This window comes from Scardinius erythrophthalmus (assembly GCF_964197995.2).
Source record: "Scardinius erythrophthalmus genome assembly, chromosome: 21".
Lineage (NCBI taxonomy): Eukaryota > Metazoa > Chordata > Actinopteri > Cypriniformes > Leuciscidae > Scardinius > Scardinius erythrophthalmus.
The window spans coordinates 32,692,882-32,705,319 of record NC_138241.1 but is presented as its reverse complement, the minus strand read 5'-3'; the positions used below and the strand labels follow the sequence as shown (position 1 = coordinate 32,705,319).

Genomic DNA, 12,438 nt, shown 5'->3' with positions numbered 1-12,438 from the left:
TATACGATAAAACTGTATTTAACCCATTTTTTTACGTTTTATAATAATTGTATTTTATGTTTTCCCTTTCACAAACTCTAGGTAGGCTATAGCCTAAAGTAATTACAACTTTTTACAAAGATAACCTTTGAAAGTGCTTGATCATAGTTTAAACTCAGAAACACAGCCAGTTTTTTTTTTCACACCTTCTCTTTTAGAGATTTCAGCAATTAACAATAGCCAGGTATATAAAGACAAAAATACAAATAAATAAATAAAAAACTTAGATGAAAACATTGAAATGGTTACATACATTAATACATTTAACAGCTTTCTTGTTTTTCAGATTATAAATTGTCTTTAGCTATTGGAACTAGCTAAAAATAGTGGTTTATGATGACCATTCATTTTGTTAACAGAAGTAACAAATTAATCAAATAATATTTCTTATGGAGAGACATGTCATAAGTGAAAAAGCCAAATTAAACATTGTAAAAACAAAGTCGAAAGCTGGGCATGATATGATGTTTTACACCTCTTATAATGCATAATCACGTTTGAATTAAAATAAAGTTAGGCTCACGATAGGCCTAAACTAATTTCTACCCGTGACACCTGATACTTTCCTCAGCGCTGATCGGGACCGTCCAATCACAGTCGTTTGCCATCACCAGTTGCCCCTCCCCCTGGCTCTTAAACGGAAGCAGATTTCGCCTCCTGATGTCACTTCCACCCGCGCCATTAACAGCAGCTTCCTTTGTTCAGAGAGTAGATAAGCTTCAGCACGCGCTTGCACCACCAGCTCTGAATTCGCCTGATTTCTTCGCGAAAACCGTGATCAACATGGATGCTAATAACAAGAGGAAGAGCAGCAGCGGGGACAGTAAATATCTGCCGGAGTTACTGGCGGAGAAAGACAGTCTGGACTCCTCGTTCACGCACGCGATGAAACTCCTCAGTGCAGGTCAGTGCGTCTCTATTCACCATTAAACTAAGCACGCAGAACTTCTCTAAAATGTTTAATATTGCGCTCGAGATGTTTGAAGGATGGTTAGTTCATCTATACTCACCGGAGAGAGTTTCACGTGCGTCGGTGAAATGCGTGTGTGTAGGCCCGAGGCGCGGATTTGCTCCGGTAACGTTAGGCCGTGTCGTGTTTTTCAACGCAATGCCGTATGGGGAGGATTCATTTTTTTTTTTTTTTTTTTTTTTTTTTTTTTGCATTATGTTTGAGTTTAATGTTGGGTATGTGGGAAATACCTATTTCCGCCGACCTGCACGTTCAGCTACTGATGGGTTTTTCTCATTCAACATTATTAAGATTAAATTTCGCCAGATTAATTGTCAGTTTATTGCACTTAGTCTGTAACTAATTGCGTTTTTTTTATCTGGCAGATAATGACTCTTTGTTTAATCCTGTTTCACATCGAGAATTAGGTTTCGTTTGAACCACGTTGAAATCCGTGTATTCATGATTCGGCCACCAGGGGTTTCATCAAAGATCCGTTTCTGATTCAAAGGTTAAACAGGAGAAATATTAAAAATGTGTATGCTACATAAGTTAAGCGCATTTAGGCCAATTATAGAGTTAAAGTTGAATAGGTAGTTTTCATTCAATGTATCATATTAAGGTAGCATCACGTGCTTTTCCTTTGTGAAGGGCAATCCCATAATTCATCTGTAGGGAACCCCAAGATTGCAGACAAAGAGACGTGGATTGTTTTTTTTATCTTTATCTTTTATACATTAAACTATTAAATCGTATTTTCATCTTGTATCTGAGAGTGAAACTGCTTCTCGAACAGAAATCCAGGGCAGGACTTTTGTTTTTGGGGAATTGATTGAATCGTTCTCGTTTGCAATTGCTGTGATCACGTGATCGACAGGTTTTCCCGCCCTCGCGGGGATTTCTGCACCGTTAGGAAAGATGGCTGGATCTCTCCTCCTATTTTTGACTCTAATCTATTTGTTGAACAAATGTCTTTTGTTGCATAAATCTTAATCTCTAATTCTCAGATTTCTCTACCGGCTCGTGCAAGTTGGGATAAAATTATAGCTAATTGCTAAACAGTAAATAATAAACCTGCTCAATTTAATAGTATTAAGTGTGGATCTTATTTATTTTCGAGATTTTGATATTTAAAAATCCAAAGATTTTATTCCATGCAAGACTTTGTTGTAATATGTTAGTATAAGCTTTGAGAGAATGTAAGGTGACCCTTTTTTATTCTACTTTCATGTAACCCATATTTTTGGGGTTTAATTCTTTCTCGCAAATCAAACTAGAATTTGCATAAATGTTAGTGTAATTTGTTTGCAACGTGTTGGATACCACATTCAATTTTAGGTTTGTTTTTCACACAGGAAACAGGTTATGGTTTCATTCGAGAAAGCAGAATCTAGATTTGAGGGCTTACATTTGTTTATTTAAATCCATTTACCACAAGGATCAAAGGGCATACAAATCATCATCATCAGTCTTTATCGTTCAATTAAATTCGATTTTCCATTATCACAAACCATCGTGATTTGGTCCGTCCTGACAGAAACTGGTACCACGTGACAACACTGTGCAGCTTCAGCAGTGACTGATGGTATAAAACTGGGGTTCTCAACTCTGCCCTCAAGATCCTCTTTCAGCTTCAGCTCTGATCATCTGCCTGTAATTTACTAGTAATCCTGAAGACCTTGATTAGCTTGTTCAGGTGTTTGATTTATGTTGGAGCAAAACTCAGCAGGAAGTGCATCTTGAGGGCCAGAGTTGAAGAGTTTCTGCTTAATTTGGTTTCTTTAACAAGCAAAGTTCTAGTACTTTTGAAAAACCATGCTAGTCCTGAGCTCTGTGGGAAGAAAATTAAAGTTTTATATGTGTATATATCTTAGCATTTTTTTATACTTTCTATTACAATAACTGCAACCAGCTAGTAATTACATTTAAATTAAAGTGTATAAAACCGTAACCGTTCTCAATTTGTTTCTATTTGAAGTTGTTTTTAGAATGTTTGCAACTTCTAGGTTTGATGTGGCAATTCAAAATTGGACCTTTTGTGACTATAACAAACCAAGTCACATGTCGCACGGGTATATTTGTGGCAATAGCCAACAATATATGAGTCAAAATTATCGGTTTTCTTTTATGCCAAAAATAATAGGATGTTAAGTAAAGATGATGTTCCATGAAGAGATTTTACCATCAATATATAAAACATTTGAAGACTTCAGATGCAAAAGCCTCTAAGTGCCATCTGAAAATTTCTAAAATGAGCATTTTTATCACGCTCGTATATTTAGGTTCAGTAATTTCACTTTAATTACAATTAATAGGTAATTCTCATTGCCATTAAAGTGAAATAACTGAACATAAACAAACAAGCTTGATCAAAATGATCATTCTAGAAGAAAATATCAGATGGCATTTAGAGGCTTTTGCATCTGAAGTCTTCATTTATTTTTGTTAGTGAATGCAGCACAATCATGAACATAAATGGGCAACTCGAAAGGCGAGAGGATTTTGCACTCTCAGACTCCAGATTTTCAAATAGTTGTGTATCTGCCAAATATTGTCATATCCTAACAAACAATACATCAATGGAGCGTGTATTTATTCAGCTTTCAGATGTATTAATCTTATTTATGAAAATGTACCCCTGTGACTGTTGTTGTGGTCAAGGGTCACATTTCTTAATTTTGCTGTGAGCTGATTGTCTTTTCTTTTGCAGAGATTGAGAGGGTTCAGAAGGGTGAGCCTAAAAAAGAGTCCGAGACATACCTGGATCTGTTCACTGCCAAGAACGTGAGGGTGAAAGAGCGAGTGCTCATTCCCGTCAAGCAGTATCCTCGGGTAAGTCATGCGCTGTCAGTTCTCTACAATGCAAGGACATGTTGTTGAACGTTAAACTAATATTTTCTCATTTCTCCTGTCAGTTTAATTTCGTGGGGAAGATTCTGGGGCCGCAGGGCAGCACCATCAAACGTCTGCAGGAAGACACCGGGGCAAAGATCTCAGTGCTCGGCAAAGGATCCATGAGGGATAAGAACAAGGTAATGAACTGGTCTTTGACCTGCTAATGAGTTTACCGTTAAATGACTCGGTTACTAAAGCTTAAATTGTGAAATCTTCAGGAAGAGGAGCTGAGGAAGGGTGGTGATCCGAAGTATGCACACTTGGCCATGGAGCTGCACGTGCACATCGAGGTTTTTGCTCCCATTCCCGATTGTTACCTGCGTATGGCGCATGCCATGGATGAGGTCAAGAAGTTCCTAATGCCTGTAAGTTTAAATGCAAGCCAAATGATACTTTACATCTGACTTTTTCCCCTTTTTTTTTTTTATCTATGCATGAGCCGGTCACTGGAAGCTGTATTGGCCAATATAGATCACTAAAATAAATACTGCATGATTAATGGACGTTTTCAAATAGACCTACTGGCGTTTAGCGATTTAACAAGGCATTGTAAGAATAAACTAAGAGATGGGAGCGTTTATTGGCAACCTATGTGCTACATTCCATTCCCTCTCTTAAAATGATTAGGAATACCTTGGACCTTGAATATAGCCTTCCTCTGGTGGAAAAGAGGTCTATCATATTAAAACCACTGCATAGTCTTCACTGTAAATTACATTTAGATAAATCCTAAGTCTACTAAAGAGCAGTGAGTGATTTGGTCTTATTTATGAACTTTGAAATGGACGACAGCAGATTTATTGGACTGCTGTCACTTTAAAAACTACTGCACGGATCCAATATACGGTTACACATGCAACTTATTTCCCAACTGTTTGTTCACTTCAGACGTAACTAAAGTAAATGCTCACCGAGCCGGCATTTGGACGTTTTGTTGTTTTTGAACCCAACGTATACTTTGCTTCTCCAAGTTCCACTCCACCTGGGAGTGCACGCACAGAAAGCCACTCGGAGAATAGTTTTCTTTGTGGCTCAATCCTGTTTTTAACTCTTAAGCACACCCTGCTGTTTAGCAACCGTATACTGTATTTACCATAATCACTGATTTAGCTGACTTGGCTAAGTTTAGGCTTTAAGCATAGCTGTTTAAATCTGTTTTTTTCTCTCACAATCTCACAATCCTTTTCTCTTGTGGCAGGTGGATGGTCTTGATGAGATGCATCCGGATGCTTTCATGGATCCAGGGTTTTTGAATGGCTCCCAGGATATGTCTGGCCACGGCAGAGGTCTCGGCCCTCCTGGCAGAGGTCGTGGTGGCCCACCACCCCCTAGGTGAGAACCAGTAACCGTTATGTAGCTAACAGGCTATATTTGATATGGAGTCATTGTGATTGCTCTGAACAATCATAAGTGTTTGGAGTGTATATGTAATACATTTTCTCGCAGGGGTCGCGGTATGCCCCCTCGTGGAGCACCACGTGGAGGAGCTCCAAGAGGAGGTCCAGGGCGCGGAGCTGCATCACGAGGAGCCCCCGTGGGACGGGGTGGTCCTCCACCCTCCACACCAACCAGAGGAGGAGGTGCCTCTCGATCAAGACCACCAACCCAGACTCAGAGGATGACACCAGCATCTGCTCTCTCCCATCAACAGCACTCGGCCAAACCTGAAGCTTACGGGGAATATGTGAGTATCCACGACACCAGCAATTGCTCCTGTTTTCTATTCACTGCCATTGAAAAGTTTGGGGCCGGTATGTAGTTTTTGGAAGTTAGATGGGTGGGTAGGTAGATATGTGTCTTGTAATATAATGCATCCTTGCTGAAAGTTAATTTTTCTATTTTAAATAAATACTGTATATTTGAACATTAATCTGTTAAATATTTATGCAAACCATATTTTCAACAAGTCTTTAAGCATCAAATAAGCATTTTTAGAATGATTTCTGAAGGATCATGTGACACTGAAAACTGGGGCAATGATGCTGAAAATTCAGCTTTACCAACATGGGAACAATAACATTTTAAATTGTATGTTCAAATAGAGCAGTTATTTTAATACTAGTTTGAATGCATATCCTTCATTTGACATACTTATTCAGTCACAACTAACTATTCTATTGGATCGAGTGTTTTACATCTCCACTGTCTCCTATGCTTTCTCAGGCCTATGAAGAACAATATCCAGAGGCTGCCTATGAAGGATATGAGAGCTACTACAGTCAACCTGCACCACAGCCGTAAGTGCCTTTTCATCTCTTTCTTTAGATTTGAGAATTCTTCCTTTGATTAATTTCCAAAAAGTTTCATTTAGTTTCAAGTTAACATGTTTCTGAGAGTCGAATTGACTCAATGTAATCCTATAAATTTCTGGCTGGCCGAAGTCCTGCCGTGATTTTAAGATTAAGCCTCCGTTTAATAATAGCTTTTGATTAATGGCTTCCTTTTTTCCTTCCACAGAGACACAGAGTATTATGACTACGGTCACGGTGAGGCACAGGAGACTTACGAGTCTTACAGTAAGACATGTTCTCGATTGTGCAGTGCATAGAATGTGGTTGTTGTACAACAGCTCTTATGTTAGATGTTTAGCATGCTTAAACTACAACAGCAAAGTGCCTAATGCAAGGAGAAGTACATATGATGCACTTATCCTTGAGTGAATATCCATGTTTAATGTGCATTTGTGTGTTTAGCAGAAGATGACTGGGAAGGCGCCGCTTGGGGTGGCGCTGGTGGAAAAGCACCGACTCCCCGCCAGGGCAAGTCATTTCGGGAACACCCGTACGGCAGATACTGAGAGCTTTCCGTCACTGCAGTTGTTTGGGCAACCGCCTCCCCTTCGTAACTTCTTGTAACCACCTAAAGTAATTCTAGTTGTTTTTGTATCCTGTTTTGGTTAACACTCCCTTTTTAATATGAATCTACTCTTTACGTAGGACGATGACCATTTATAAGTTCAACATGACACGTTTTAGATTTGCGATTTATATGCTGTGCTTATATTCTTTGCATTTTGTTTTACTTGTTTTTGTTATTTTATTTTTCTTTTAATGGTTAACTGTTTCTTCTATGAAAAATTGATACCTGAATGCTAGATAATTAGCTGACGTCCATGTGTAAAGTGACTTGCTAAAAAAAGAGAAAATTGCCTGTTAATATCACTTAGATTTATTACAAACGCGCTTTTGTAAGGCATAACAAAAAAATTGAGGGATGCTCAAAAAAACCCATTAGTTCCTGTACAAACCAACATGTTACTTAGTTTTCAAAGAACAGATTCCATTTGGTTTGAGGCTATTTATTGTTTTAAAGTCTCGTGAAAAAATTCAAAATTCGCATCATCTGATTCCTTTTGTTAAATGAGCAAAACAAATATCGCAAAGGTTCAAGTTTACTTCTAGACAGGTAAAAGTACAGCCCTCTCAAACCTTTGTACGTACAATATCCAAATATTAGACTTGTTTTTTGGTGTTTTTAGTTTTTCAGTTTCCTAAATATTAGCGATCTTGTGTGCATTGCCTAACTAGGGAACTAAATATGTCCAAAATGTGTCCCTATCAGTTTGTCAATAAAGCATAGTTTTCTTTTACAGCCTTCAAAACGTTTGTTTTTGACTTATTAAAGTTGTAATAGTCATCCTATATAAAACTGTCAACTGTTGCAAACTGTCAAAATTCTGCATGCATTTTATAACATCACAATATTTAGATAGAAAACTTTGTTTTGATGTTCAAAATATATTGTGTATAAACCGTTGATAAATAGCCTGCAATTAGCGTGGAGTTATTTGTATCAAGTAGATCGTGAAAAAGCTGCACCTTATGTCTTGTACAGGAACAATTGACATCAGAATAACATTAAAGACAAATATTTCCCAAATCTGTTACCTTGGTCCTCCAACAAGCTAATCTGAGTTGTTTTTGTATTTCTGAATAATTTAAAGGGGTCATATCTTTTAAATCAGTTTATGCTTTTGATGGTCGTACTATGAAAAAATTCAGAGCTGAAAACTTTCAAGTAATTGAATTCAGTCGAGCCACGACGCCTATTCGGTGAGACTACTGGGACAAACTACGATGAAGTGTCTGCCTGTTTTTGGTGCAAAAACAAGTGGATTGATGTGACCTCTTTAACAATAGTCAACCTATTCAACATTAACCAATGATTTATACACAATAAGGAAATCCTGGCATTTTAATGTGTTTATACCTGTTTTAAAAGCGATAACCCTGTTGCAACCTCGCATCAGTCACTAAATCCCTCTGATGTCACAGACTCTACATGTTTGTCTTCTATTGAAAAGGATCTTGAGGTAAGACCTGCAGAGTCACCTCTAAAAGCACAGATAGATTCCCCTTTTTAAAAGGTAAAGTATACATGCACAAAACAATTTAGATGTTTGGTGCTCATATGGTAACTTTGCGTGCAAAACCACAAAAAAAGCAAAAGAAACGGCATGAGATGTATTGTCCAACCAGATCACTCAACACAAAGGCTTTCGTAGCCCAGGGTCAAAGTTTTGACCGTGAAGATGATTTCAAATGTTCAGTCTTACCTGACTCTCGCCGGCTTAAACGACAAAATTGGGAAAGATGGCGTAAAGTGTAATGCAAGCTTCAAAAAGGTAATATCAACCCTAAACTTCTCTCTTAGCACAACTGTTCATTCACTCATTTGTACACAATCATTGCAAATTCAAATTGCGTTGTTTACAAATTCAAAAGTCAATATTCCTAAACCTGGATCATAACACATCATAAAACATTCAACTTTCTCAAAACAAGCTTAGTGTTATTTTATATGCAACTCTTGTTTTAAAAACAAATAGATTCTAGTTTTGTCAAAAGTACACTGTTATTAAAAGTTTTCTTGTAGCTGTACAAAATAGACAAAAAAATGTCCTCAAATTTTACAAGCAATAGATATTTATGTAGAGCTGGACTTGTCTCTTTGTGAAATTGTTGATTTGTGTACTAACTCTTCTTTTGTGTTGCTCAGTGACTGATGGCGAGAGCTTCTCTCCAGACTGGGTCTACTAGGCAGCTGCTACAGGTGAAGTGTGTGTAAATATTTAATGAGTTATCAGCAAGCAGTTGTTTAAATGTGCAAATACAAGAGATAATTGTGCACACGAGAATTGATAAAACAACTTTAGTTGGTTCTGGTGGCTCCACTTTATATTAGGTCTTTAACTACCATGTACTATTAATCATTTGATAAAGTGCACTTGAGTGCCTGTTTTTACACCTACATTTTAAACACACCTGCATCTATTTACATCTGTAATTTCTGTGATTCAGAGTTTTTTAGTTCTGTTTTATTTTGAATTGGCTATTTTAAAAAAAAATAATAATTGTGCTGTCACTTTGTGTGACCAGTCACAAGTCGCACGGGTTTATTTTTGGCAATAGCCAACAATACATTGTATGGGTCAAAATTATAGTTTTTTTTCTCTTATGCCAAAAATCATTAGGATATTAAGATCATGGTCCATGAAGATATTTAGTAAATTTCCTACCGTAAATATATAAAACATTTATTTTTGTGAGTGCAGCACAATTGCGAACATAAATGGACAACTTTAAACATTGAGAATCACCTTTAGTTTTTTTTTTTTGCACCCTCAGATTCCAGATTTTCATATTGTCCTATCCTAACAAACCACACATCAGTGGAAAGCTTATTTATTCAGATGATGAATAAATCTCAATCTAAAAACATTGACCCATGTGACTGGTTTTGTGGTCTAATATAAAATATTAATTTGAGTGCTTAATTTAAAACTAAATGGCAATATTAAAAATAAAAATATTATTTCCAGTTTCTTTTAGTGCTTCAACTTGTATTTCAGTTTATTGCTAAAGTAACTTAATTTCAGTTTTTCAACTAATATACATCTCATTTTCAATTAACAGATGGTTTTAAGGGGCGTTTACATGACAATTTACATACAGACAAGAACATTGTCGATCTGCGGAGGACAAACTTGTCTGTTAGTACATTGTGTAAACGTTCCTTTCGTTAACAATAACCCTGCTGAAAATGCATCTATATTTACACTGTTGACCATTCCCTTACACCTTAAACCGAACCATACCACCAAACCGGTCCCTAAATTTACCTGCATCCCACCTCACTAGCAGAAAGTTTTGCAATACAACATGTACTAAGTACATTGTACCTAACTATATTTTAATTTATTTTGCCATAAGAACATGGTAATGGAACCTAATATAAAGTGGGACTGGTTTGTGATTGAACTTGCACATAACTGCATTCATTGGCATAAACAAATTCTTCATGGGTTTTGAACCTCAATTTCCATAAATAAGGTCTTGAGATTTGTCACCTTTGATCTTGGTACTGAGATTTAAGGTTTTTTTTTTTTTTTTTTTTTTTTGGCTAATAAATCCTGACAAACATTCTACTACTTTCAAGTATACTCCTGTCTAATGTTGTTTTTTGGTCAATTTTTGAACTGCAGCTGCATCTCTAAAGCTTGACGTTACATCCAGTTTCCTATTCCATAGCAAGTTCTTTCATGTTTTCTCTAGACTGGAATTGCCATGGGAAGTTCAAATTCATTGGACCAAAAATAATTGGTTCTCTCAAAGTAGATGTGTTTCTGTGGGATTTGTTTTTAGTATGGTACGTGTAGCACCAAAGTTCACCTTGCTATTTTCTATGTAGTTAATTGGCATGCATGTCAGTACAGATCCTTGGTCTTTAGTGGGGAAATACCAAGTCTGCAAGACATTTTAAGGTTTTGTTCCAGTGTGACTCACTTTGTGTACAATGTTTCTTTGTTTGTTGCAGGCTTTCGGTGCCACTTTGTACGGAAGAGGAAATTTACTGTACTTTTTTTATACAATCTTGTGTAATGTTTAGTGAACAAGTCATTTTTTAATGTATTTTAAGTTGTCTTACTCTTTTTATACATGCATTTTTGGATCCCAATAAATGATTTTATACGGCTTTATTGAAGTTGTGAAATTAACTTGTCTTCAGAATGAGAATGTTTGTCTTGCTAAAGTTAAGTTTAAGCTAAGTTTATTTAAAAAATTAAAGCTAAAACTTTAATGTATTTGATTTAAATTAGTTGACAAGGAGATGGTTACAGTGTTTAAGGTGATTCAATTGGGGGATACAAGCCATTTGAAAATTGCTTACCCTGTGTTGTGGTGAACTGACCTTTTTTTTTTTTTTTTCTGGTCATTTTAGTGTGTGGCCACTTGTTGCTGCAATTGACCAATCAAAATTGCAACAGTAGATGTTGCTGTGTAGTTGCCACGGTATTATTGGTTGTTACTAAGGTGTTGCGGATGTGCTATCAACGCAGGTGAATAATTAAAAAATGCTTTGGGAGGAATTCAGTAAGCTATTAAAGGTAGGGTAGGCCATTTTGGAAAAACTAGCTTTAAAAACATAAGATCCACCCTCCCTTAAAGCATTAGTTCACCTCAAAATGAAAATTTCCTTAAAGTAATTTAAAGTATATATTTTTTTAGACTGACTGACTGATTTTGCTAGACAAGACCCTTATTTCTCGACTGGGATTGAACAGAGCCCCTTTGAAGCAGCATTGATTTGAACATCAACATTCTGGTTGCCATTTAAGTCATTTTAAGAAAAATCCTTTTTCCTCAGAATACTTTATTTTTCCACAAAAGAAAGATAGACATGAACATCTTGGATGGCATTGGGTGAGTAAATTATCAGGAAATGTTCATTTTGAGGTGATCTAATCATTTAAGAGCGTATCCAAAACAACCACACCCCAAAAAGCGCATGAACACGTACAGCAGGGAGCAAGGCGTTAAATCACTAAATTTCAACAAGCGTACTGTGTGTTTTGGCATGGTGACCAATACAAAAAAAAAAAAACTGCTATTCCTAATGCCACAAAATCCTGTGTTTGGACCATGGTTGGTTCCAGAATCAAGTCACAGTGGATGTTTCTGAAATTGAGGGTATTTTTGTCTCGTCCATCACAATTTTGAGAGTGAATCGCACATGCAAATCATTTTCAATCTGGAATAGATGTTTTCAACCTCATTCCCTGATTTGCTAATTGAGTGGGAGATTCCTGGAAAAACACAGCTCACCTGCATATTTGTAAGTGGACCCTAGTGGGGAAAGAAGTATATTGTATTTGAAATGTTTTCCCGTTTTCAATAGTACATTGCAAATATGCTAACAAAATTTGACTCTTTAAATGTATTAAGTATATTCGCAACATGCCTTTACCTATTTTCACAATACAACTAAACACACTTTAAAATAATTGTACTTTAGTATTTTCAAAAAATATATATTTTAGAAAAATATGCTTGCAGTGTAAATTCAGTTTAGTATTTGCACTTTATTAAATATAGTTTAGGTATATTTTAACAGTGCTGGAAATGATCATTGTAACCCAGCAAGCAAAAGCCGTCATTCCACTGTCTAGGTTAATTACAGATCTGCAATCGTCTGGCAATGAGTAACCCACTTCTAGCCAAAATAACCTTGAAGTTGGTTACACGTCGTTTTTGAAATAACAAAATAACATGCGA

General features: G+C 36.5%; 1 protein-coding gene across 8 annotated transcripts; it reads left to right on the top strand.

The window, feature by feature from the left end:
• The first annotated feature begins 691 nt into the window (after positions 1-691).
• Positions 692-10,862, top strand: khdrbs1a (KH domain containing, RNA binding, signal transduction associated 1a). Of its 8 annotated transcripts, none has more exons than XR_014029087.1 (11): positions 705-943; positions 3,699-3,820; positions 3,904-4,020; positions 4,102-4,248; positions 5,082-5,215; positions 5,330-5,567; positions 6,047-6,120; positions 6,341-6,369; positions 6,580-6,747; positions 8,882-8,935; positions 10,700-10,862. XR_014029087.1 is itself a non-coding variant. In XM_081351265.1 (9 exons), exons 1-9 carry the CDS (start codon positions 700-702, stop codon positions 6,678-6,680), a joined length of 1,206 nt encoding a protein of 401 aa, XP_081207391.1. In that variant the 5' UTR covers positions 692-699; the 3' UTR covers positions 6,681-7,766. The 8 variants fall into 8 exon arrangements, 4 of the variants coding, with proteins under 4 accessions (XP_081207391.1, XP_081207389.1, XP_081207390.1 ...); XR_014029088.1 differs by having other exon boundaries at positions 6,341-6,399; XR_014029089.1 differs by having other exon boundaries at positions 6,341-6,399; positions 6,577-6,747.
• The last annotated feature ends 1,576 nt before the right edge of the window (positions 10,863-12,438 follow it).

Excerpts from the sequence above, each read along its gene's own strand:
- khdrbs1a (XM_081351265.1), top strand. The coding sequence starts at position 700 with ATGTCACTTCCACCCGCGCCATTAACAGCAGCTTCCTTTGTTCAGAGA. Across the intron at positions 4,249-5,081 it reads TCAAGAAGTTCCTAATGCCT|GTGGATGGTCTTGATGAGAT; the intron begins GTAAGTTTAAAT and ends CTCTTGTGGCAG. Across the intron at positions 6,370-6,579 it reads GTATTATGACTACGGTCACG|AAGATGACTGGGAAGGCGCC; the intron begins GTGAGGCACAGG and ends TGTGTTTAGCAG.